The following is a 23746-nucleotide window of genomic DNA, read 5'->3' on the forward strand; positions in this document are numbered from 1 at the left end:
CTTGGGCGTGACTCCGTCTCCCTGTCTTCCAGATAAGCTGACCACCACAAGCTTCCATTACTCCTGGGTAATTGAGGATGACGCAGTTTTTGCCGGAGTGGTAAGTCATTTATACGTCAGAAGTTCAGAGCTGCTGTTATTTTGAAGGTTCCTTGGCAGTGGTTCAAGTTAGAAGGGGAATGCCTGGTCCCTATCTGACTTGTCTTCTTGTGACGGAACTGACAGATTTTCCAAAAAAATGTATGCACACTTAACTCTTATCTAACATGAATCATCTCAGAAGACCAAGTTGTGTAGAGCATTACGATTACAAGTCTGGTTCATTTCTATTCGGTTCAATCGGCTGACCATTCATTCCTCTACCCTTTTATTTCAGATAAGAGGCTGGGGAAATCTGATAAGTTCCTACAAAATGAAACGAAGTTTATAATTTAGCCGGAAGGTCAGAGATCAAAACCAAAACTTTTATATCCTGCTACTACCTGGTCTTCGAAAAGGCTGCAATCTTTGTTTTAATTACTAGACAGTGTATTTTCTAGGACTAAAACCGTTTACGAGAAATGAAACGATAATGTGATGATTATAATTAATTCTAAAAATGAAAAAAGATCGCTCTTGAAATTCATTCTATTTGACATTCTCATTAAACTAAATCTCTTTCAATCTTAAAATGCACGGTTGGCCGCTCTACACAGCTTTGTAAGTACGTAAGTATTGAACAGCGTGTGAAACTTAAACACATTATAACACATGATCAATCATCACTCTACAAAAAACCATTATCACTTGTCTGATTGGGAAATACAAACTGTGCAATGTTTCAATTATTGACTGATAAGGCACCTGGTCAATTAGGGACCAATCATCACGTTCCGGTTTAAGAGGTGTTAGTACTGAAGCAAGTCATTGGAGACTGAGGTCCCATTTTCCAAGAATTGGGAGTGAGTCATTGCAAACTTGAAACTGAGGTACCATTTCCTAAGACGTATTGTTACTGAAATGAGTCATTGCAAACTGAGGTCCCATGCTCTTCCTCCTGGTGCCGACAATCTTCTGCCAGGAGATCGTCTCCTCAGAGTCCGAAGAATCCTCGCTCTCAGGAATCAGATCGGTGTTTGGGGAGGTGCTTTCTGTCAGCATTTTCTGAAAAGTCGAAGTTAAATCTTTTTATACCCAAAATATTTGTTACTAATAAAATTGATGGAGATTGGCCACTGCTAGGTACATCGCATGAGATTAAAAGAACAGACTTGATTTGAGATAAAATTCGCGACTAGTCATCGGTATACTTAGAACACGAGTGAAACATAAAAGGAAACTGTTGCCAAATTCTTGAAATTATTAAGTGTTACATATTATGACAAGGGCACCTGATAACGAAATTTCGAGACATATTTTCATTTTTCATGCGTAACACGTCGAGTTTAGATTCTTATTGTATCGAACGAGAAACTCCATGGCGAAAATAACCGGTGAATGATTATTTCACAAGATTGAACCCCCAGCTTGGAAAAGTCATCATCTAATTTAAATGAACATTAACAGGTTACCACCTGTACAGTATGTAAATGTTAGAAAGCTTGAATCAACAGCAAATCTGTCAAAACACCTGTGAGAGCAGCTTCATTTTGTGGTTGAGAAGTTTGTTCCTTCTCAGCTCTCGCTGGTACACCCTCTCCAGGTGCTTACTGAGTATGGGTATGGGTATGGCGAACAGAGGTACTCCTGATATCGCGCACAAAGCACCGACTACCTTGCCAGCAGTTGTGTAGATCCGAGTATTACCATACCTGCCATATTGATCGTTATTGATTGTTATGATACTCAAATAGTGCGCAGGAAGGGGGGATGGTTTTTTAGCTGATATAATCAACTACATCAGTAATCAGTACTAACTATATAAAGCTATATATTTTTACATTATCATTGTGAGTTTCACGGCTCATTACCCTATGGTAGTTATGGTGATAAGACTCCACCAAACATAGTCCATCAGACTTGTGTGCTCATCTTTATCCTCCAGGTGATGTTGACAGTCGGAGTGGACTATTCCATCACAGTTCACGTGATCATCCTGCAAAGAGAGTTCTAGAACGATCTGAGACGAGAACACGTGCTATCTAGTCGGAATGAAATAAGGATTCGGCGTTTGCTGCACAATTAACAACATTTATATAAGCGAGAAAATGTTTGAGACTTCCTCTTGGATATTTGCTGAGAGTAAGAGTATGACCAGTTACAATAAATTATTTTAAATTTTGATGTATTTAAACGATTACCTCAGGCTCTTTGCTTGGTTCCTCTATCTCCACAAAGTACTCGAAGCACGCAAAAATAAATACGATAACAAACACAAAGAGGAGCACCGATATCAGCTCCTTCGACGCCTCTTTGAGTGCGATTCCCAACGAATTCAGCAGGAGGGAATGCTGGGAAAGCTTCAAGATCCTTAGGCTGAAAGTTAATCGAACAAGAGTGTGAAGGAATGAGTTCTCGATGACTGGCGAGTAAGCTAGAACGACCGAGATTACAAAAGCGGTGATGAGTATGAGGTCAATGCCTGATTGGAAGGATTTGAGAAATGGTTGCTTCTTGGGAGCCGCGTAGTAACGAAGGATGAACATGGCAAAGAACCAGATCATACAAGTTCCGTCGATTATAACAAATTCCTTGATTGCACCAAATCTTGAATAGAACAATGACTGATCCTCAGTCCAGTTTCCACTGTTGTTTTGATGAAGAGGAGGCTTGTATTTAGGGATTGTTGCAGTCAGAAAGCTAACCACGGACGTCAAAATGAAGATGATGTCTATAAAAGTATAAATCTTCGTTGTAGTTGAGGACTTATGGTAGAGAAAGAGAAATACCCTGGCTTGGAATGAATCTTGCTCGGGGACAGCGTGATCGTAATTATCTTGAAGTTCATGTTCAAAAGGACCGACCGTGATCTTATCATGTCGAATTCCAAAAAAGTCCAGCTCAGCGAGAAATACCTCCTCCTTCACTCCCTTTGGAGACCTTAAAATACCGTCCTGATAATAGAAGAGTATCGACTCAAAGCAGTCTTGACGAATGTGGGGGAAGTTGAAGACCTCTCTGTTGTAATCGTAGTATTGTAACTTGTCCTGACAACCCAGAAGAGTGTCTGGGTGCCTGTCCAGTGTGGTCCAATGTGTCTGAAACATTGTTCCAGCCACCTGGATATATGCGTATTTTGCTGGATTTCGCTGGAGGCAAGAGCAGGATGGTGTGTCGGGCTCTAGAATTATAACCTCTGGTTCTAGATTGAAAGTAACTTTTTTAACAGTGGGTGTTTCTGGGTACCCCTGGTTACCTTCATCTTCAGATTGCCCACTGGAGCTGGACTCAGACAAGAAGAAGTTGTGCATTAAATAGTAATGGTAAGAGTGTTTTTGGAGCATTTCATCGGTAATAAGTGGCACCTTCTTTACTATCCTTGTTATGTTAGAAGTATTTCCGGACGTAATGTCTCCATTGGGCTTGACGGCTTCATCTGTACCCTCAGGAATTTCCAAAAGCATTTCATCATTATGATCCAACCTTTTTTCTATCACAAGGTCCAACTTGGGATTATTGCACTTCACGTTCTCCGTCACAGAACTACTGGTAAAGTTAACAATACAGGCAGGGTTTTCAATGCCGGTCGTTTCAGGTGTTCGAGGTGAGCTAACAGCTGAATTGAGGGTGGACTCAGTGCCGGAGTCTGATTCATCTGTTATCGATATTAAAGGTACACCATTTTTACCTTTATTATCACTGGGCTTTTTCATAGAGTCCTTGGCTCTGGAGAATGTCCTCTTTTTGGACGTCACAAAATTTTGATCTTCAGGTGAGTCAAAATGGTTATCAGAGAGTTTTCCTGATGGGGCAGAACCGGACAGCGGACCATTTTTTAGGGTCAGTCCCAACCCTGGTTTTACAGCTAGTCTGAATGTGCTGGGGTTGTCGAAGTATTTTTCCTCAAGAGAACTGGGACTAAGGTCCATCAGGTCGGTTTGACTGGCGGATCTGGCTCGAGAGAGACTTCTGCAAGCTAGCGATGGGCTTTTAACTTCCTGTCTGGACAGATCTGTCCAGGAACCACGTTGGGCCATAGCTTGCTACGATTTATATATGAGCACTAAAGTCTGAAGAAATTCATGGAAAATTATGTCATTAATAACGATTCAAAAGCAAATAATAGAATTAGAATGAATCGTAAATAAGCAAGTGCAAACTTCTCATACGCATCGACAGGAAACAATAAACATTTGAAGCTGATAAATTGGTCCCTTTATTACCGATCCTAAGATGTTGAATGTTAGGGAAACAACAGTGATTTATGCACTACCACCAGTCAATTACATTTGTCTAGAACTGACAAATATTTACTCATGGCCCATCTAGTCGACAGAATGGACAAAATATATGTCAACAGAATATTCAGTGGTGTGGTAGTCGCATAGAAGTTCAGAATCTTCGAAGTGTTTTCGTTAAAATTAGTAAATAATAATTAAACCTTCCTGCTGGCTTAATTTGCGAGGTATTGGAAACCGATGTGGAACACTGCGCTACCGGCCAAATTTGTTTTGAGAATTTGTACTGTTAGTGTTATGGTACGAATAATAGAATGAAGAAAACAAATATCATAAACTTTACACCAATTATGTCTATCGCCATCTTGCTGAGAAAGTAAGGTTTCTCTGTGCTTTGCTTCGCCATGAACACAATTTTGAAAAGTGATCATGCTCGGTTAACCAAAGCGTGCTATAATGGTCTTGTCTCTTAAGCGCATTTCACAAGTAATGTTGATAGTAACGGTATGCAGAAAGAAGCCGGAATTGTTGTGCATTAGGTAGACTGGTAGAGCAGAGCATAATGTTAATGTGGTTTTTACTAATTCACTCGCCAGCGAGCTGTCACGTGACTTGGGTTTTTGCTGTTTTGTAACCGAAAGAAACGGTCTCACCGAAACTCCAACCTTTACCATAACCATGAAGCTAGCCATGACAATGATCAGAACACCAACCCTTATACACCAACCCTTATACCCTAACCCTAACCCCAACCCGAGCCCTAAACAATCGAATTTGTATCCTAATAGTATGTCACATGACCAAAACAGTTTTTGCTCAAAAATATTCTGTGTTTATTTTAATCAAAATCCGTCTGAAAACAGTAAACACAAGTGTCGTCCAGCATAATGCGTAACCAGTACATTTTATATAAAGCGAGACGATATAATATTTCTGGTAGTGTTACCATTTTACTGACACCACGACATCAACTTTAACACAACTTTTCACGAAAACCGTGAGAGATATACCATCGAAATTTGTTATGTTGGTTCGAATATTTTTATTGCCTTTTGACCAGTATGTAGAAATAAAAAATTGGCCAAGAAATAAGAACTTAAGGTCCCGAAATTTGGACCCCAAAATGGTGTAAAAATCACAAAATGAATAAATATTGTTTTATCTTGACACAACTTTAGGGTTAGACGGGTTTCTGCTAGTATCCATAAACACTAAACATGACAGCATACTATAAGTATATACCATATTAGTCGAAGCTTGACTTTGTCCAACTTAGGGTTAGGCCAACTTATTCGAACCAGAAGTCGAACCAAGCAAAACATTAATAGGAGAAAGAGAATGCTAGAAGGAGGAGGGAGATAGAGTGCGATCTACGCAGAATCCCTGGTATTAAGTATTGATTAATATATTTAATATTCATCCTGGTATTCAATTAGTATCCCTAGAAAATTCAGAATAAATATTGAAACTTACTATTTACTATATTGTATCAAAATATGAAGTTGCTGAGTTGGTGAAAGGATTAACCAATCGTACCGTGTCTCGATCGAAGCCGCGTTTGGCCTGTTACAGTTAATGACCTTTAACAATCCAATATTCAGATGTATTTAAGTAATTAATGGATCAACGAGGCAGAATGAGAAGAAATTGCATGTATACAGCTCTGATCTTCATGCATTAAGAGTGTACAGAGTCCATAATTTATATATTTTCGTCTCTTATCCTCTGATTTCAGGAGATTTCACTACGATCGATTTATCGGTTGAGCTTTCTCATTTTCATTATTTTTGAACCTTGCACAATCATTTTTGACCGATTAGCGAGCCAACGCCGTTGCAGTTGTCAAATTTCATCACTGTCGCCAATTAATAGTACTACTAGTGCTACTAGTACTACTAGTACTGCTAGTACTACTAGTACTACTAGTACTACTAGTACTACTAGTACTACTAGTACTACTAGTACTACTAGTACTACTAGTACTACTAGTACTACTAGTACTAATAGTTAAAAGAGATCTGAAGAAAATAAATAAGCTATATCTTGTTTTGCAAATATTTGAATAACGAGCTGCCACTATTATTATCACCCTCCTTAAATGATTGAACAGATTTACATCTATTTACTATACGTCTATATTGCGCAGGTTTCCATGGATGCACACGCAGCGCACTGGCGCTGTGAAGTATTAAAGTATTAAACTGGTAGTCACTTTTGGAAATAAATGCTGCTATTTAAAGAATTATAAAATACACTGTTTGAGGCAACGTTAAGTGCGTGATGCTTTAAAAGTACGTTAAGTGCGTACTAACCAACTATGGTAGGCACGGAAAGAAACTACAAACATATGTCAGAATTCAACTAATGGCCATCAACTCCTTTTCCTTCTGTTTGATTTTCCCTCCAGTTACCCAATAAAACCATTATAAGCATTGACCCATATCTCATACCTTTTTTGTCCCTTATACAAATTCCTGCTGTGGATATTTTCAGGCTCTTTCGGCAATCTTCTGGCCCCAGAATTTACTCTTATAGCATGACCAACCTTTCTCTTTATCAGATAGTCAGGTAGTTTTTCGCTTACACAATAGGAACTTAACCCTGGCGATTGTTCAATGTCCTGTCTCCATTGTTCTGCATAACACGGCGTTGCACAGGACTGCTTGTAAACTGGCAGATTATTAATGAAAACCTCGCTGGGGGGAACAACATGCTATACATCCTCGTTAACCTGAGTCCATATACACTCGGTCTTTGTGCAAACATCTCATCATTTGTTTTTTAGTTAATTTGTTCGTGGGGATGAAGTAGTTGGAACTATCTAGAAGAAAGAGGTATGTATCATGTAATTGACCGAGTATATTGTCTATCGATCGAAAGGTGAGTGATGATCATCGATTTAATTGATTGTCAGATTAATTTATTGATAAGGTGTTGTCTTAAACTGGTCTTACACTACAATTCAAGACAACACTACGATGACTTACTCGCTAGATAATGACGTAACTGACCAACACCTGTCAATGTTCTTGTCAAATGAACTCATAATTATATTTGTAATGTATAACAGCTCGCATGCCGACGTTCACTCTTCCAAGCCAATCTTCAACCTTGCGATAAATCGCACTTGTAATGTTTTTAAAATGACACTACACGTTAATACGATAACGCATTAAGTGTGCTTGTTGCCCGTAACCAGCACTCGACACGCAAATTTGCATTGCTTTCTGATTTCATCTGCTCTTGATTGCGATATACACGCGCCTCAACATGCCTCCAACCGTAGCCAAACTTGCTCCCCAAAAAACGGGCAAGGAATTCCTTGCTGCGTCCCACTTCACTGTTGGCATGGACAATGCATTCTTAGAGGTACGAACGCATTACGCACTGAGAATATCCATCCTGATTCTTTTAGTTGCACAAATAATCGTCACTCTTTGACGTCACGATTTGTCATCATTCAAACATACGCATGGTTATTGGTTATGGGCCGGAGGGTTTGAACTTGAACTATTATCGCAAGGCGTATATCCGGTCATCCGGTGGTTATTGTAGGGATTGTTGATTCAGTAAAGTTATGCAGTTTCTTCCAGGAAACAAAGAGCACACAACACAAGGCGGAGTTTCCAGCTTACAAAGGGTAGATATCTCGGGAGAGTTCCAGTGGAATCACTTGACGACAGTCAGATCATGCACAGGTTATCTCCCATATCTACTTACTTACTTAGCTTTAGATTTGTGTAATTGTTGTTATCATAAATTGTCATGATCACTCGATAATAGCGGTAATGGGCAGTTAATTTCATCATCGTTAATCCTGATCCTCTAAACTGAGTTTTTACAGCAGCGACCGAGACCGGGGGCTGCCAATGTCTCAGACGAAGGACTCATACCAGCATTGGGGAGTTGCTACAAGAGAGTGGAACGACTACACTGGTAAACTCAACACAAACTTCAAGGGTCACAGCGACCAACAGTGTCAATCTTTTGAGTGAGTTTCTTTCAATGTACAGTTTCTCCTGAAATATTTTTTTAAAAGTTGAGACCGAATGGATTTTTGATTTTAGACCTTTACTTTTACCTAACTCTAAGTACACAAAACCAGTCTCAAAACAGACTTCTAACAAATTATGATTTTTGAAACGGCTTTTAAAAGCTTATCGAGGAATAATTGGTTGGCGAGTTTAACTTTAACAAAAGAAAAAAAAGTAATTTGGAACAAAAGCAAACGCACATTTTTAACGGAATCTCCCCAGGACGACAGCAGCGGCTCACTTTACAAAGGACAATGCTCTGAAGTTTGACCCTCAAGGCCAGAAGTCACTCATGGTCAGTTCAGTTCCAATGGGGGACAGCGAGATGGTGAGGATACCGGACTCGGAAGTACGGGGAAACTTTAAGGGACAAAATGTTGATCACATCAAACCAAGCAGGTATGTGATGCTTTGGGATACAGTATCGGAATTTATTTGGTAAGTCATTATATTGGTGATAAGGTGCTGATAAACAAGCAACTGATAACGACACACAAGGTTAAAGATTATTTGCACCATCATTTGTTCTAATGATTGAAATGTTGAGCAGGGCTATTAAAGCCGGGGGTTCAAAGCTAATACTGAAACTTGTAACATTTTCCAAACTACAGGTACCCTGCTTACATAGACTACGGAATCATAGACACCCTCAAAACTGACAGGAGAAAAGCACCGGCCTACGTCACTACCAACAATGTACTTCCTGGTTCCTTAATAACATTCCTTATAACATTTAAAATATATTTTCTTTCAAGCGTCTGAAAACAGAACTACGAAAAGCATGGTTATTGGTTATATTAGAACAGATGTACATAGTATGATCTCTTAATTTACATAGTCGAGATTCCTGACCAACCCAGTAGATCTTATTAAGGATGTTTCTGAAAGTATTCTTCCACTCAGGAACTTCATTCTGGTCAGTTTAAACCGGCCATCAAACAAGAGTACGGTACAGCTGCAGTGATAAGAGGGGCGCACTCTGTGGGTCTCGGTAATGAGACAACTCCAGAACACACTACTAATGTTAGAGATACTTACTACAAACAGGAGTACAAGACTGGCAGGTCCGACATCATTTCTTCCCTTTAGTATTATATTAGTATTTCTTGATATTCCGTCTTAGTAATTTATAATGTTAGAAAAATGGTTTGAATCTAGGATCAGATTTGTACAGAAGGTGGATGATCTTTTTTGAATTCTTATTTAAACTGGCAGGTATAAGAAAACCTCGGTGATGAACAAAATCCTGGGGACCACATTTCTGTTTGGCGGTGAAGTTCCTCATGCTGGAACGCTCGACTCTGATACCACCTGTAAATTCTACCATACAGGAGCCAGCTATGGTACAGATTTGTTTCCCAATTTGATTCAAATTTTTCATGTTCCAACTTTAAACGACCATTCATTTCAATTTTATAGCGCTATATATATACTAAGCAATTGGTATGTTTTAAATAAAGTAAAGGCTTGTTATTTTGAAACATGGTTACCCCCTCCCCATTGTTACCCCCTCCCCATTGTTACCTCCTCCCCATTGTTATCCCCTCCCCATGGTTACCCCCCTCCCCATTGTTACCTCCTCCCCATTGTTACCCCTCCCCATGGTTACCCCCTCCCCATGGTTACCCCCCTCCCCATTGTTATCGCCTCCCCATTGTTACCCCTCCCCATGGTTACCCCCTCCCCATGGTTACCCCCTCCCCATTGTTACCCCCTCCCCATTGTTACCCCCCTCCCCATTGTTACTCCCCAGGAAGAACTGAGTCGATGAAGCCGGAGAACGTGTTTAAGAGCAGTTTCCCAGAAGGAGACAGACACCCTGAGAGGGTGATGCAGCTTCAGAACGACACCTCTTATGCTGAACACTACCCCGTGGTATGTAACTACCATTTACCACTTTGTGTGTGACTTTATTGGTGTTTGTATGGACGGCCTTGTTAGAGCAACTTATCCACTACTACTCCAAATGAAGACCTCTCAGAAATTGGTCTAGAAATTTAGTCTTATCATAGTTTACGATACTCTTACATTGATCTGTGTGTGAGATAATTATTATATGTCTATAAACATTCCATTCGCGGACACTGGCAATCTGGAAAGATAGCAAGAATGATACAAGACTGGTTGTTAAAATCATGTTTGTTTCAGCGTGCCCCGGGGGTGATTCTGAATCCTAAAGTAAAAGGAGAGGAGATTATCACAAGAAGTAACGTGGAGATGGGCACTGATAATCCCAAACTTTCTGCTTCAACCAGGTTTCTAATGTTAATTAATTAATTAATTATCCAATTAATCTGATGAGGTTATTTCATTTTTCACTGATGATCTCCTCATTCTTTCACTGCGTTTTGGTCTACAGTTACACAAATACAAACAACTCATATAACGCAGGAGGAGAAAGTAAAAACTAAAATCTCCGAAACAACTCCAAATATTTAACTACAATTATAGGTCGTGCTATGTGTCTCAAGCCGAACACGTTCGACCTAGAGACAGAGTGGATCAACTTGTAAAGTTTAGAAACGGTTTCTCTCTTGGTTCCTTATCTGGTTAGAAATTCATCAAGTTCTGTTTTTTTATCTTGTGTGCTTCATTTCCTTGTTATTTCTTCTTTTCAAGAAAAAATAAAATGTTAAAAGATGTTAATTATGTTAAGTTATTTCACATTTAGTTAAGTCATGTCACATAATTCACCATATACTTTTTGATAAATCTAATCTCACAGAATATCGAGAACCACCTAAATCTGAAATTCAAGACAATTTCAAGGAGAACTCTGGGTTCCAGAAATTCTGCCACAACCCAGTCGTGCTTAGCAGGGTGAGGATCTTACTTTAATTCTTTTGATTTGTTTAGGGAATTTTCTTATATTCACTTGATCAACTTTAACTTCTACGCTTATCGTCATAATATCAAATAAAAAGCAGATTTTATGCTGAAAAATTCTAATTTGAAATACATTTGAAAATCCAAAATAAATTTTAATATTATATAATGGATCAAGGCAAATCAAATGCATTTAATTAAAGTAATAAAATGACTCCATAACAAATCGCATGCAACTAATCCAACTCTAAAATTTTGTTAGAAGTTCACTGAAGTGGCATGATTTTGATTCTCATACATCAGATTCAGTTTTTTGTTAACTTTCTGTCAACCATTCCTCTCCATTTTAATTCTGAGTGATCGTTCAAAAAGTAGGTATTTCAATTTCTGCATGGTACTGCATAGTACATACTCAGATTTGTCGTTTGATGTTATAAGCAAATATGCTCATATTTGTCTGAAAAGTTAAAATATAAACTGCTTTTCACAATTCCCTAACGTCGTTTGCTACCATCATATATTTCACCACTTCCTTTTTCAAACATCAAAGGTTGCTCTACGCTGAGAATGTCTAGCCGATTTTGTCCCTGTTCTTTGGGCATCATCAAACTCAGCCGTCTTAGCTCGTTGTTTCTCAGCATTGTTGGCATTCTGTAATTTCTTTCTCGCTTGTCCAGGACTGCTTCCCCTACTTGGGCCTGGTTCTGAACTCGATTTTAATTGCTTTACACTGCTGGTTCTTCTCTCCATTATTAAACTCTGCTGTCGCAAACCATTAATCTTTTGTTTTCCCCCCACCAACAATGGTTGCTGTGCCGAAACGACTTTATCCTGGCCCAACAAAGGGGCCTCTTGTTCCACATTGAGTGGTTGTGACTGAGTATTAAATTGGACGCTAGCAACCTCCTCAATTGAGGGATCAGGTGAAGGGGAGCTGTCTGGTCGCTTCACTTCCATATCCAAAACAGTGCAGTCAAGTGGGTCAATAGGAACATATAGGCCAGTAACAGGATCGTGCACTACTTTAACTCTGTCCAGAGTATGACAGCTAGCCCCGATCACGCGGTAGTCCAGAGTGTGATCAGTAGAGTGCCTGTTTCTCAGGTAGTTGCTGATCTTGTCGTACAAAACACACAGACTGATCAGCACAATGCAGCCTAGGACAGGTCCGTAGATCATCCAGTTACCCGCCACGTGGCTGAAATCAGAGCCCTCTCCTTCCCCATCCAGATTGCTCACATCGTTTTCTTGTTGGCGGGAGTTAGCAGCCGCTCCTTTGCCCTTAATGCCGCCCTTACTGGATATCAGGGTGCAGAGACACAGGAGAATCACCTCCCGAGCTGGGTTTCTAGACAAACTCAGCGACATTCCTAGAATTCATAGAGAATTTATAGTGTTCAAAATAGGTGAATGAAGTTGATTCGCTACGAATAAAAGTTTTTCAATTTAAAAGAAGCAGACAGAGTCGATGCTAGATATTATGATTAAATTTTTAGAGACAAATCAAAAGTCAAAAATATTGAAAATATTGAGAGGAAGGCTGTGGAATAATTTTATGATCTATTACAAATTAATCAAGATTTATGATCATATTATTTAGCTAACAATAAACCTAAATGAATGAATACGCGCTACAAGTAAAAGAGAAATTGGTGAACAAGAAAAGTTTCATAGTTGAGAAAGTTGTTAATACATGGCTCAAACAATAAATTAGTCAAGATATTCATTAAGTTGTATTCACATGTAAAAATTCGACGAGGATAAGAAATGAAACAGCAAATAAACAGAAAATGCCACGAGAGCAAATAAATTAGAAATGCTTAACGACATAATAAGGCCATCGAGGTAAATACTATTATAAATATCACATACAAAAAATCTGTTACACTATTTACAATATGATGGATAGGGTTGTAGACTATTTACAAATCTATTTACACTTTACAGTTTACACGAATATGGTCAATTGAATGATTTACGATAGATGCCCTACAGTCCATTTATAATTCTCAAATGATTAGTATATAGTATAAAGATTGTTGTCTTAATGTTGGCTTTTCATTTCCAATAATTTCCTTTGATCTAAGAGTGGGACGCTTTGTTCTGATAACGATGTTTCCTGGTCCAAACCAACTCCTCGATCACTAGAACATACTGTGGTATCGGAATTTGAGGACAAAAGAGGTTGTCTCACTTCTTCCCTAGATGAGCCAGGGGGCTCTATATCTGTGACATTTAAAGATTTTTGCTTTTTAACGCAGCTGTACTTTTCTTTTGGCTTGTTTTGCTCCAGTATGGCTATCTTTTGATCCAACACAGCTATCTTATCCTCCCATAATCTCTGCTGATCCCAAATAGGTAACTGTTGATCACAGGTTGGAATTTGTTGAGCATATGTGGGACTTTGTTGATCACAAGTGAAACTTTGTTGATCACAAGTGGGACTTTGTTGATTACAGGTGAGACTTTGTGGATCACAGGTGGGACTTTGTTGATCCAAAGCTGGCTTTCGTTGGTCCAACATAGTCATATGTTGGTTCAACATAGATATTTGCTGGTCCAACATGAATCTCTGCTGTAGGTCCAATGATCGCCGCTGTTGATTCAGCAAGATTCTTTCCCGATCCACCGATGGTATTCGCTGATCCTCATTTGGTTCCTGCATTCTAAAGAACTCCATAGTGTCCGAGGGTACCCTCTGCAGTACTTTTCTTTCGAAACTCTCTACGGGCAGAAAGAACCCGGGTGCAGTATCCCTTGTATTTACATCCTTGTATCTGAGATCATATTCTGACCTCTCCGCCTTCTCCTTAGGGTTCATTTCCATTTTCTCCTCTTTCTCCTCTTTCTCCTCTTTCTCCTCTTTCTCCTCTTTCTCCTTTGGATTTGATCCTCTTGGGTACCTTCTCTTAGCAACGTGTGCGTTATCGTGACGTTTTGTCATCAGAAAGTTGTTGATCTTGTCGTATAGCAGGCAGAGCGAGATTAGGAAAATACACCCCAGTACTGGTCCGTATATAACCCAGTTAGCCAATCCGGAGCCTTCCGTTTTACCTGTGTGAGGGCTACCATTGTTCAGGTGGGGTCCAGAGTTTGCTGCGGCTCCCTTGCTGGCTCCTCTACAGTGGACCAAGTGTAGGATGGATAGGATGATGATCAGTATCAACCTTGTGGCCGACATGGTATATTGTACAGTGGCGCACGCAAACAATTAACAAAATAGACTTTGAAGTGAGCTCATACATTGTTAAATACGTATAGTGATCTAAAAATACTTATAGATATAAAGTAAAAGTAATTGAGGTAATGAATAGGACCATGCGGAAACGCTGACATTTCGAGTAGACAAAGAAAAAGAAACCACGCTCTTACACAACGAGACAAAAGCGAGTAAGCGAAGAGAGTGGTAACTGGTAGTGTTGCTCTACCATACTATGTGTGGAGTGGAATGTGTTTTTCTGAAATACTTCATAATGCTCTTGATAATCCCATGTGGATTAAAGGAGGAGGCTTTGGAATAATTTTATGATCTATTACAAATTCATCAAGATTTATGATCATATTAGTTAGCTAACAATAAACCTAGATGAATGAATACGCTCTACAAATAAAAGAGAAATTGGTGAACAAGAAACGTTTCAGTTGAGAAAGTTGTTAATAGTCTTAATACATGGCTCAAACAATAGTCAAGATATTCATTAAGTTGTATTCATATGTCACAAAATTCGATGAGGATAAGAAATGAAACAGCAAATAAACAGAAAATTCCACGAGAGCAAATAAATTAGAAACGCTTAACGACATAATAAGGCCATCGAGGTAAATACTATTATAAATATCACATACAAAAAATCTGTTACACTATTTACAATATGATGCAGATAGGGTTGTAGACTATTTACAAATCTATTTACACTTTACAGTTTACACGAATATGGTCAATTGAATGATTTACGATAGATGCCCTTCAGTCCATTTATAATCCTCGAATGATTAGTGTTTAGATTCTACCCGGAAATATTATGACGAATGAATGCTCATTCTATATAATCCAAGAATAAAGATTTCCAGTCTATATGAAACGGAGCCAAACCCTGAATCCAGACTTAATCTTTCTTGTTAAATTCTGAGGGACTTGGAGGACAGTAATGGGGGTCTGGTCGACGAAATCTGGGGTTATCGGCTTTTCGTTTCCAATATTTTCCTTTGATCTAAGAGTGGGACGCTTTGTTCTGATAACGATGTTTCCTGGTCCAAACCAACTCCTCGATCACTAGAACATACTGTGGTATCGGAATTTGAGGACAAAAGAGGTTGTCTCACTTCTTCCCTAGATGAGCCAGGGGACTCTATACCTGTGACATCTAACGAACTTTGCTTTTTAACGCAGCTGTACTTTTCTTTTGGCTTGTTTTGCTCCAGTATGGCTATCTTTTGATCCAACACAGCTATCTTATCCTCCCATAATCTCTGCTGATCCCAAATAGGTAACTGTTGATCACATGTGGGACTTTCTTGATCACAAGTGGGACTTTGTTGATTACAGGTGGGACTTTGTTGATTACATGTGGCACTTCGTTGATCACAAGTGGGACTTTGTTGTTTACAGGTGGGATTTTGTTGAGCATAAATGGGACTTTGTTGATTCAAAGCTGGGTTTCGTTGGTCCAACATAGGCATCTGTTGGTTCAACATGAATCTCTGCTGCAGGTCCAATGATCGCCGTTGTTGATTCAGCAAGATTCTTTCCCGATCCATCGATGGTATTCGCTGATCCTTATTTGGTTCCTGCATTCTAAAGAACTCCATAGTGTCCGAGGGTACCCTCTGCAGTGCTTTTCTTTCGAAACTCTCTACGGGTAGAAAGAACCCGGGTGCAGTATCCCTTGTATTTACATCCGTGTATCTGACATCATACTCTGACCTCTCCGCCTTCTCCTTAGGGTACATTTCCATTTTCTCCATTTTCTCCTCTTTCTCCTTTTTCTCATCTTTCTCCTTTGGATTTGATCCTCTTGGGTACCTTCTCTTAGCAACGTGTGCGTTATCGTGACGTTTTGTCATCAGAAAGTTGTTGATCTTGTCGTATAGCAGGCAGAGCGAGATTAGGAAAATACACCCCAGTACTGGTCCGTATATAACCCAGTCAGCCAATCCGGAGCCTTCTTTTTCATCCGTATGAGGGCCACCATTGTTCGGGTGGGGTCCAGAGTTTGCTGCGGCTCCCTTGCTGGCTCCTCTACAGTCGACCAAGTGCAAGATGGATAGGATGATGATCAGTATCAACCTTGTGGCCGTCATGGTATATTGTACAGTGGCGCACGCAAACAATTAACAAAATAGACTTTGAAGTGAGCTCATACATTGTTAAATACGTATAGTGATCTAAAAATACTTATAGATATAAAGTAAAAGTAATTGAGGTAATGAATAGGACCATGCGGAAACGCTGACACTTCGAGTAGACAAAGAAAAAGCAACCACGCTGTTACGCAACGAGACAAAAGCGAGTAAGCGAAGAGAGTGGTAACTGGTAGTGTTGCTCTACCATACTATGTGTGGAGTGGAATGCGTTTTTCTAAAATACTTCATAATGCTCTTGATAATCCCATGTGGATTAAAGGAGGAGGCAGCGCAGCAGATCGAACTTACTAAGATAATTTGAACCACCCGGTGTTTCGTCCCCAACGTCCTCTTTTCCTTAAGTCGTCACAGGCTAACTATTATCGCGTGATGACCGTATTGAATAGTCGTTACTCGTTTTTACTAATGCTTTAAGTTTTGACGCAATTTAATCCACTAATTGAGACTATAGTCTTCAGGAACTAAGTTCGCGTATTCAGCATAGCGTTCATAAATTACGTAATCACCGAAAGGGGGAGAATGATGTTCAAATAATGGCGCCTAAGGCTCATGGTAGTCATGTGAAGTAATGTGAAGTAATGATGAAATGGAGTGGACGGGTCTAAAATGGGCTTAAAGTGTTGACACGTTATATCTAAGCGGTCTCATAAGACAGTTGGATTCTTTGGATAAATTCAAAAGATTTGTCATGGATCAGACTTACAATTACAAACTACAATTACCTATTCAATTTCTAATTACCAATAAACTCCCGCAGCTTAAAGACAGTCACATCTCCCTGAGCCACGAGGAGGCCCCCCAATACTCCACGTCCTACAACTCACTGTTTTACAAGAAGGACGCGGACCCCCAGGGACTAGCTCCAAAACTACAAACCAGCTCACTGCCTCTTGGGACCTTCTCTAGATACGTGGCACGGAGGTAGGGCGAAGAGATCTGAGGAGAGGACAATAGTACGGTTAAGAGTGGAGAAGGGGGAGTAAAATACAATTTAGAGTGGGGACAAAAATACTGTAATCGTAGAAGTCGAGGTAATAATTAAATAATTGGTGTATCGAAATGGGAGAAGCACAGACTTTTAACTAGTGCCTTTGGCGGAGACTCCTTACTTATCTTTCATAGATTTTATATTGAAAGCACGAATTTTGGTAGGTCAATTGTTTTGAAAAATATAAAAGTAGAGTATCGGTTAAATTTTAACTCCTCAATTGCAAATATTTGTATCATTTCAATCATTCATTATAGTAAAGACACTAAAAATGGATTACCTTCTAATTCTATACAATCAAAAATAAAGCATCCACTTGAGGGTTGCTATAAAATAACGGTGGAATTTAGAAAGTAGATTATTTTCTATGGTCTAAAATTCATCAACCGATTTCGCTGAATTTTGCTCTCTGAAACAGTGAAATTAGTAAAAATTACTTTCTTCTAAATCTCCCATTGTACTGCCCATTTTTTGGAGCATGGTTTCCTCAAGAAAACTATTCATCACCGACTGAATGGTATTATTGCTCTTACTGTATGAACTTCTGCCACTGTGAGAAACCGGCTGTGTTTTCTCCACTGGTTTCTCCTCGTCCATCTCCCTGGCTCTATTTACAAATATCTCCATATCAGTATCACCGTCTTCATCAATTGAGTGGTCGTGATTGAAGGAGGGGGATGAGGAACTCATGAATTTATCCCTTGCCGACCTTCCCCCCGACGAACTGTCTTCAGACGTCAACCTAGCTTTACCGAACATTGACGACAAAATGTCGCTCACATGGTTCTGGTCCGAACTGCCATTTCTCTTTCGCCCCACCCTTTCGTTTGAGACGGCGAGAGTTTTGCTGAGGTCGGAAATGAGGCTCTGTTCACTGCTGGTTGAACAGTGGGATCCTGATGGCGAGCACTGGAGAACGGAGGGACGATGTGGTTTGCGGGAACTAGTTACTATGATCTGAGAGCAGGAGGCTCGTCTTGTTCTGCTATCTAGGCAGGAATAATAAGTTATTTTTATAACTTATAAGTTATTAAGTAAGAATATGGAGGTTAACACTGGATATTATGCAGGGTAGGACAGGCGACAGTATTAACACAGTGTAAGTACTTTGTAATACTTACAACTATAGAAATAGCTGTAATAATTGTTAGTACTACAAAGTATGACGGGGAACAATTTTCCTCTAACCTACAGATATAATTGTCGCGTTAATACTAGCTTATTCTATAAACTATTTTCCTTTACCATTATTAAATTTACCTGTGTTTTTAGTAACGTTGTATGAATCTCTAGATACATCGTCAGATTTGGAAATGTCGTTCTTGACTATTCGGGATATCAGTGCGCCAGCCAAATCTGTAACTATATGTCATGTCCGTTTGGATATAATTCGATAGTTGGTACAAAATAAAAATAATATTGAAATACTAGTTTCGCTCTGTCCTTCTGTCCGGTCAAATAAGATATTAAATGAAAGATATCATTAAAGAAAAGTTGCACTAACAAAAGACAGCAAACCTTTTTTATCTTTTGCATTAGCCACAGCAAAGTTTTCGTGGTTCGTCTTGCGCCTTGTCTTCTTGTCGGTAACGAAAACACAGTTGGAAGAGCTTGGAGGCGAGGTAGAATTGGGTGGGGAAGGTGAAACTTTTTGGTTTGACTTGACCGATTGTTTTTTAATCATCCCTACTAACGCGTGTTTCATTATATTGTCGGCAGCATCTACCCTGAAATTTGTTGATCATCAGTATAAAAAGTATTGAAAAATGAGAACTTGGTAAAAACGTACCGCTAAAATTACTGTATAGAGAAAGAGTTGTGGATATAATTTTCATCTGTTCGTGTTAACAATATGACCTACTTTTCAGGTTCTTCTTTGGGCTTCAAAATATCTTGAAAGCAGAATAGGTCGGGTGGGTCCACATCACCTGTGACCATTCTCTGTTTCGCCTCCTCTACCTGCCTCAACATTTCCCCTATGAGACCCGCTGTTGCCATTTCTTCGTCCTCATTCCTACCAGGTTCTACATAGGTTACACCGTATCTTGACCGGGCTAAGTTAGCCTCTCGAACCTGCAAAATGCTGCATTAAAACATATCTACTCGTAATTTTTTGTGTTAATTACATTATGAATAAATATTTTAAGATACGCCTTGAAATATACCTCCTGTTTCAGAATCATTTCAAGGTCTTATAAACATTAATGTGTTCTCACTTTCATTAAGAGATCTTGAGTCTCCTGACTGGTGGGTCGCTCCTTCATCAACTTTACCAGTCCATCTAGTTTACAGAAATAAGAGTCCTCTTGATCCAACATGAAATCTGAAAAGTCCGGCGGCATCTCTTCGTACTGGACAGAAACATTCCGGACTACTTTGCAATTGGTCTTAGGGATACAGTTTTGCGTAGGATGAGGTTTATCTTTGAAAGAGACCTTCCGGCTTGAGTCATAAGTTGGCTTGCTTCCCCTTTGCAAAGATTCTGTAAGCATTAATCCTTTAGTACCTCCATTAACTTGTTTGTTTTTGACCGGTCGATGAGTTCGTTTGGGTTTTGGTGGAGGAATCTGGGGGTTGGATGGGTACCCCCTTGATTTAGTACTGTCCTCTCGAAGTGGAGTCAAAGGGATACCTGGCTGTTGTTCACGTTCACTTGATGCGGCTCTTCTCCTGGATCCTTTAGGTCTCTCAGTTGATTTGTAAGATTGATTTGTTGATGCTCTGCCACGGATAGATTGAGTTTGTAATGAATTCACATCAAATTGCGTTTGATTGTTTGTTTGAATGATTGATGAAGACTCCCGCTGTGTTGATGAATTAACTTGGCGCCTTGATGGCGTCGGTGGGCGTTGTGGCGACGTCACTTGCTGGCTAGATGCAATAATTGTTCTATCTGAAGGTTCTGACCCATCCACCGAGATTGTACTTCCTGACATCAGCACAGTGTGAGATTTGGACCGCTCTGATTCCCCAAAACTATTTTTTGGGGTACTAGAATATTGTTGATAGCTGGAATTTGATTGAGTAGATTGCAAAGAGCTTTGGTTTGAAGCCGCGTTTTGATCATAAGGTCTCTTCACACCCCCGTTTTGCTGCACGGGGTGTATACCAGTTTTCGATGAAATTAACATTCGCTCGATAGCTGAATAAACTGATGTATCTTGAGGAGGAGCCAAAACCACACCTCCACCTGATTTTGGCTGATAATGCATTTGGTTTCTAGTTTGACTCTGTTTCTTATTGGAGCCTGTCGGAGGAAGTGACCTTACTTCAACCTCTTGTCTGGGAGGTTTTTCCTCGGATCTCTGCTGAACCTGTTGACCGTTTCTTGAGTTCGAGGGAACACGATCTACCGAAGACTCGCTGTCTGCAGACTCTCTCCTAGATCCTCCGCCTCTTCCTGCTGGCCTACTGCTTACTTCTCCAGTATGTTCTATTGAATCAAAGGCTCCTGAAGACCATTGAGACCCACCAAGTGGTGACAAGGTGCCCAGAGTGTAGTCCATACTGGTCATCGGGCTGTTATTTGTTGAAGTCTCTCCCGATGTCATAAAGTGAGCAGATTGGCCAGTACCACTGTTTGGGTAGAGGAGGAACGCTCGAACCGTGTGTTCCCCTATCTGGATAGTCCCTGTTTCTAGAATGGCGAGGAGCTTCTTGTGAGTCGACTCCAGGGTCACCACCACAACCTTCGTCTTTTCTCTCGTCACCTGACATTTTTTGTGTAGAAAACATCTTTCGATTCGCTGTGTAATTAAACGATTAGCAGTGTAAATAATTGATTCGTTTGTAATTAATTGATGTTATCCTGGTTTGGTGAGTTCAAACTTTGTATCATGTAAGGTTTCATCTCATTTCTCAACGAAGAGTACAAATAGCAGTTACAAGATATCTAACTCTCACCTTGTTCGAAATGCGTTTAATTTTTTTGACGGGGAACTTCTTCTCAATAAGGGACCTCATGACAGTTGATATAACAATGTCTTCAGGGACCGGTTTGAGGATCAGATAAAATGTGTTGATCTCCTCATCTGATGACATCTCATGAACCTGCAAAATAGTTGATAACGTGACTTTCAAACTCAATCCTTTCTTTGTCTTGTAAGAATATTTAAAACCACGGAAAAAGGCAGCTGTATAGTAAACTTCCCTAACGCTTGAACAACACAGTCCATCAGTAGAGATCGAAAGTAAAGAAGCTTCATTAAATACGTATTACTGTCACTGATTAGAGCATGCAGCAATTCGGTCAGAATTAGGGTAAATCATTACTGATTTCCCTTACAGTTCAGGGAAACATGTGCTTACTCACCGAACATCCGCCTGGAATGATCATCGGTAGCTTTACTTTCAGGAACTGAACATCCTCCTTGCTGGCTGTGATTACAAAACCTCTGGCTGCCTCGATTACTGGGAAGATATTTTGACTTTTAGTGGGTCATTAGCCAATTAAAATCATCATAATTTTCCGAGGAAAGTATTATTGTCAAGCCTAATGTTAATTCAAATTGATATCAGATATTCTTGTCTGACAGTGTATTTGGTTACTTATTATCTGAACGATCCAAAATATAGACATACCAGTCTCGGTGTCAATTATTTGCTCATTCGAAAATTGGATAATTGATAATTAAGTCACTTATTCATTGGTTATGTAGTCAATTTAGCTGGCTAGGTCTAACTTCAATTCTATACTTCTATACGAAAGCGAATTACTTATATTATGGAAGTCTTATTTTAAGGAACAGAACATATTATTGAGCCCATTTCGAATAGTTCTTTGTTTACATCATGTTGTCCATATTCTAAAATTCTAAAGGCCAGTAGGAAAACTTGGCGTATGCATAATGCATATTGCATAGTCTGGCTAGCGTATGTTTCGTTAGTGAGGGATAAGTAAAGGATTTGGACAGCTTAAAAAATACATCAGTGTTACTGGGATCATTATCTATGTCAAAAGAGAATTGCATTTCAATTAGCTGCTTTGTTAAAGTCAGTAATCAAGTAATTGTCTGCAAGAAAGCAATTTCTCGACATAAAACATGACAGAAATAAGCTTACCAGAAGCCACAGCTACGTATTTGAACTCTGATTTCAGAAAAGCCTCAAAATGTCTCTTTGTGGTAAACAATTCCGACAGTTTATTGACGTAAAGTGGAACATTAGCGGGAGACATCTCTCTGTTGGGCGGGATCGTCTTGTAATACTCCGCCTCTATCTCACTGATATCCACCGAATCCGACTTGTCTATGCTTAATTTCCCCGGACTGTTACCGTATCCGGAGTCGTGGGAATCCATTTTCCGGATATCTCCAGATCTTGCTAGATTGTCCGTGCTGTTTGCTCTGTGTCGGGCAGGTGGTGGGGAGGCCGTTGTTAGCCGGATACCAGGTGATTTGGAACTGGGGTTGGCTAGAAGGACGCTAACTTTAGGTCCCTTTTTATCCAGGTAATTGAGAGCTCCCCGGATATGTTTGTGTGGATCTGGCGGAGAGAGGTGGTTTTCTGGACCAGCCGCTGGAACACTGCTTGATCTCTGGTATTGAGGTGAAGTGGGGTGTATTCGTCCTGAGCTCGAGGAAGTACTTAGCGGTTTTGGTGGTGGACTTCCCGGGTCAGTGAGTTGATATTGCAAGCCTGGTCTGATCGAACTTGCTTGCTGAAGGACGACTGTGGGTGGAGAAGTTCGGAAACGTGAGCTTCCGCTTCCGCTTCTTAGATAAGCTTCAAAATTGGCCTTTTTACTGTCAATCAGAGGAGTTGAGCTTAGAGTTAGTGTATTTGTGATTGTAGTTTGAGTGCGAATCACAGGCACGAATGCAGGGACTGCTCTTAAAGGACTACTGATCTGGCCTTGATCTGGCCTTGTGAAGTTCAACGAAACAACTGGACGAGAATAGTCTTTAATATTTCTGCCTCTTGTTCTATTGTAAATGCAATCTACACGGCCAGGTCTGACGGCCACATGATTGTTTTCCGGCATGGGACTAACATTTGCTGAAATAACTGGCATGTCACAATCGAAACGTTACGAGAACGCGAACTAGGGTAATATTACAACGACGGAACTCGAATGATCTGCTGCTCTTTACTATCTCATCTCGCTTGCTCACAAGCATGAAGAAGGCAACCTCTATTTATCATATAATGGTCTAATAGCGTAGGTTAAGTGAGTGCACTAAATGTGTAGTCATGTGACCTCAGGCAGGAACCACATT

The 23746-nt window shown here is 39.9% G+C and overlaps 3 protein-coding genes across 5 annotated transcripts; 1 reads left to right on the forward strand and 2 right to left on the reverse strand.

The window, feature by feature from the left end:
• Positions 1 to 978: 978 nt before the first annotated feature.
• Positions 979 to 4115, reverse strand: LOC134814852 (potassium voltage-gated channel subfamily A member 1-like). The gene is made up of 4 exons (XM_063823150.1): positions 2280 to 4115; positions 1950 to 2074; positions 1610 to 1790; positions 979 to 1143 (listed from the first exon to the last, which is right to left on the reverse strand). Exons 1-4 carry the CDS (start codon positions 4113 to 4115, stop codon positions 979 to 981), a joined length of 2307 nt encoding a protein of 768 aa, XP_063679220.1.
• A 2946-nt stretch (positions 4116 to 7061) lies between these two features.
• Positions 7062 to 17800, forward strand: LOC134815308 (uncharacterized). 2 transcript variants are annotated; one of them, XM_063823827.1, is made up of 12 exons: positions 7062 to 7196; positions 7872 to 8014; positions 8161 to 8307; positions 8573 to 8749; positions 8962 to 9046; positions 9254 to 9414; positions 9566 to 9693; positions 10104 to 10225; positions 10499 to 10605; positions 10802 to 10899; positions 11076 to 11170; positions 17298 to 17800. In XM_063823827.1, exons 2-12 carry the CDS (start codon positions 8007 to 8009, stop codon positions 17463 to 17465), a joined length of 1296 nt encoding a protein of 431 aa, XP_063679897.1. In that variant the 5' UTR covers positions 7062 to 7196; positions 7872 to 8006; the 3' UTR covers positions 17466 to 17800. The 2 variants fall into 2 exon arrangements, with proteins under 2 accessions (XP_063679897.1, XP_063679896.1); XM_063823826.1 differs by lacking the exon at positions 7062 to 7196 and adding an exon at positions 7508 to 7685 and having other exon boundaries at positions 7910 to 8014.
• LOC134815307 (uncharacterized) lies at positions 17705 to 23624 on the reverse strand. Of its 2 annotated transcripts, none has more exons than XM_063823825.1 (8): positions 22590 to 23624; positions 21841 to 21938; positions 21432 to 21578; positions 19745 to 21238; positions 19390 to 19601; positions 19047 to 19255; positions 18789 to 18884; positions 17705 to 18517 (listed from the first exon to the last, which is right to left on the reverse strand). In XM_063823825.1, exons 1-8 carry the CDS (start codon positions 23539 to 23541, stop codon positions 17952 to 17954), a joined length of 3774 nt encoding a protein of 1257 aa, XP_063679895.1. In that variant the 5' UTR covers positions 23542 to 23624; the 3' UTR covers positions 17705 to 17951. The 2 variants fall into 2 exon arrangements, with proteins under 2 accessions (XP_063679895.1, XP_063679894.1); XM_063823824.1 differs by having other exon boundaries at positions 17728 to 18517; positions 18789 to 18890; positions 19745 to 21274; positions 22590 to 23618.
• Positions 23625 to 23746: the final 122 nt, after the last annotated feature.

Source organism: Bolinopsis microptera, chromosome 5, assembly GCF_026151205.1.
Source record: "Bolinopsis microptera isolate Bmic1 chromosome 5, MBARI_Bmic_1.0, whole genome shotgun sequence".
NCBI lineage: Eukaryota > Metazoa > Ctenophora > Tentaculata > Lobata > Bolinopsidae > Bolinopsis > Bolinopsis microptera.

Excerpts from the sequence above, each read along its gene's own strand:
- LOC134815308 (XM_063823827.1), top strand. Across the intron at positions 9,047-9,253 it reads CCTACGTCACTACCAACAAT|GAACTTCATTCTGGTCAGTT; the intron begins GTACTTCCTGGT and ends TCTTCCACTCAG. Across the intron at positions 10,900-11,075 it reads CTCTCTTGGTTCCTTATCTG|AATATCGAGAACCACCTAAA; the intron begins GTTAGAAATTCA and ends CTAATCTCACAG.
- LOC134815307 (XM_063823824.1), bottom strand. The coding sequence starts at position 23,541 with ATGCCAGTTATTTCAGCAAATGTTAGTCCCATGCCGGAAAACAATCAT. Across the intron at positions 21,939-22,589 it reads ATACGTAGCTGTGGCTTCTG|TAATCGAGGCAGCCAGAGGT; the intron begins GTAAGCTTATTT and ends ATATCTTCCCAG. Across the intron at positions 18,891-19,046 it reads TAATGCAAAAGATAAAAAAG|TTACAGATTTGGCTGGCGCA; the intron begins GTTTGCTGTCTT and ends CATGACATATAG.
- LOC134814852 (XM_063823150.1), bottom strand. The coding sequence starts at position 4,115 with ATGGCCCAACGTGGTTCCTGGACAGATCTGTCCAGACAGGAAGTTAAA. Across the intron at positions 2,075-2,279 it reads AACCAAGCAAAGAGCCTGAG|GATGATCACGTGAACTGTGA; the intron begins GTAATCGTTTAA and ends CTCTCTTTGCAG. Across the intron at positions 1,791-1,949 it reads ATCACCATAACTACCATAGG|GTATGGTAATACTCGGATCT; the intron begins GTAATGAGCCGT and ends TCAATATGGCAG.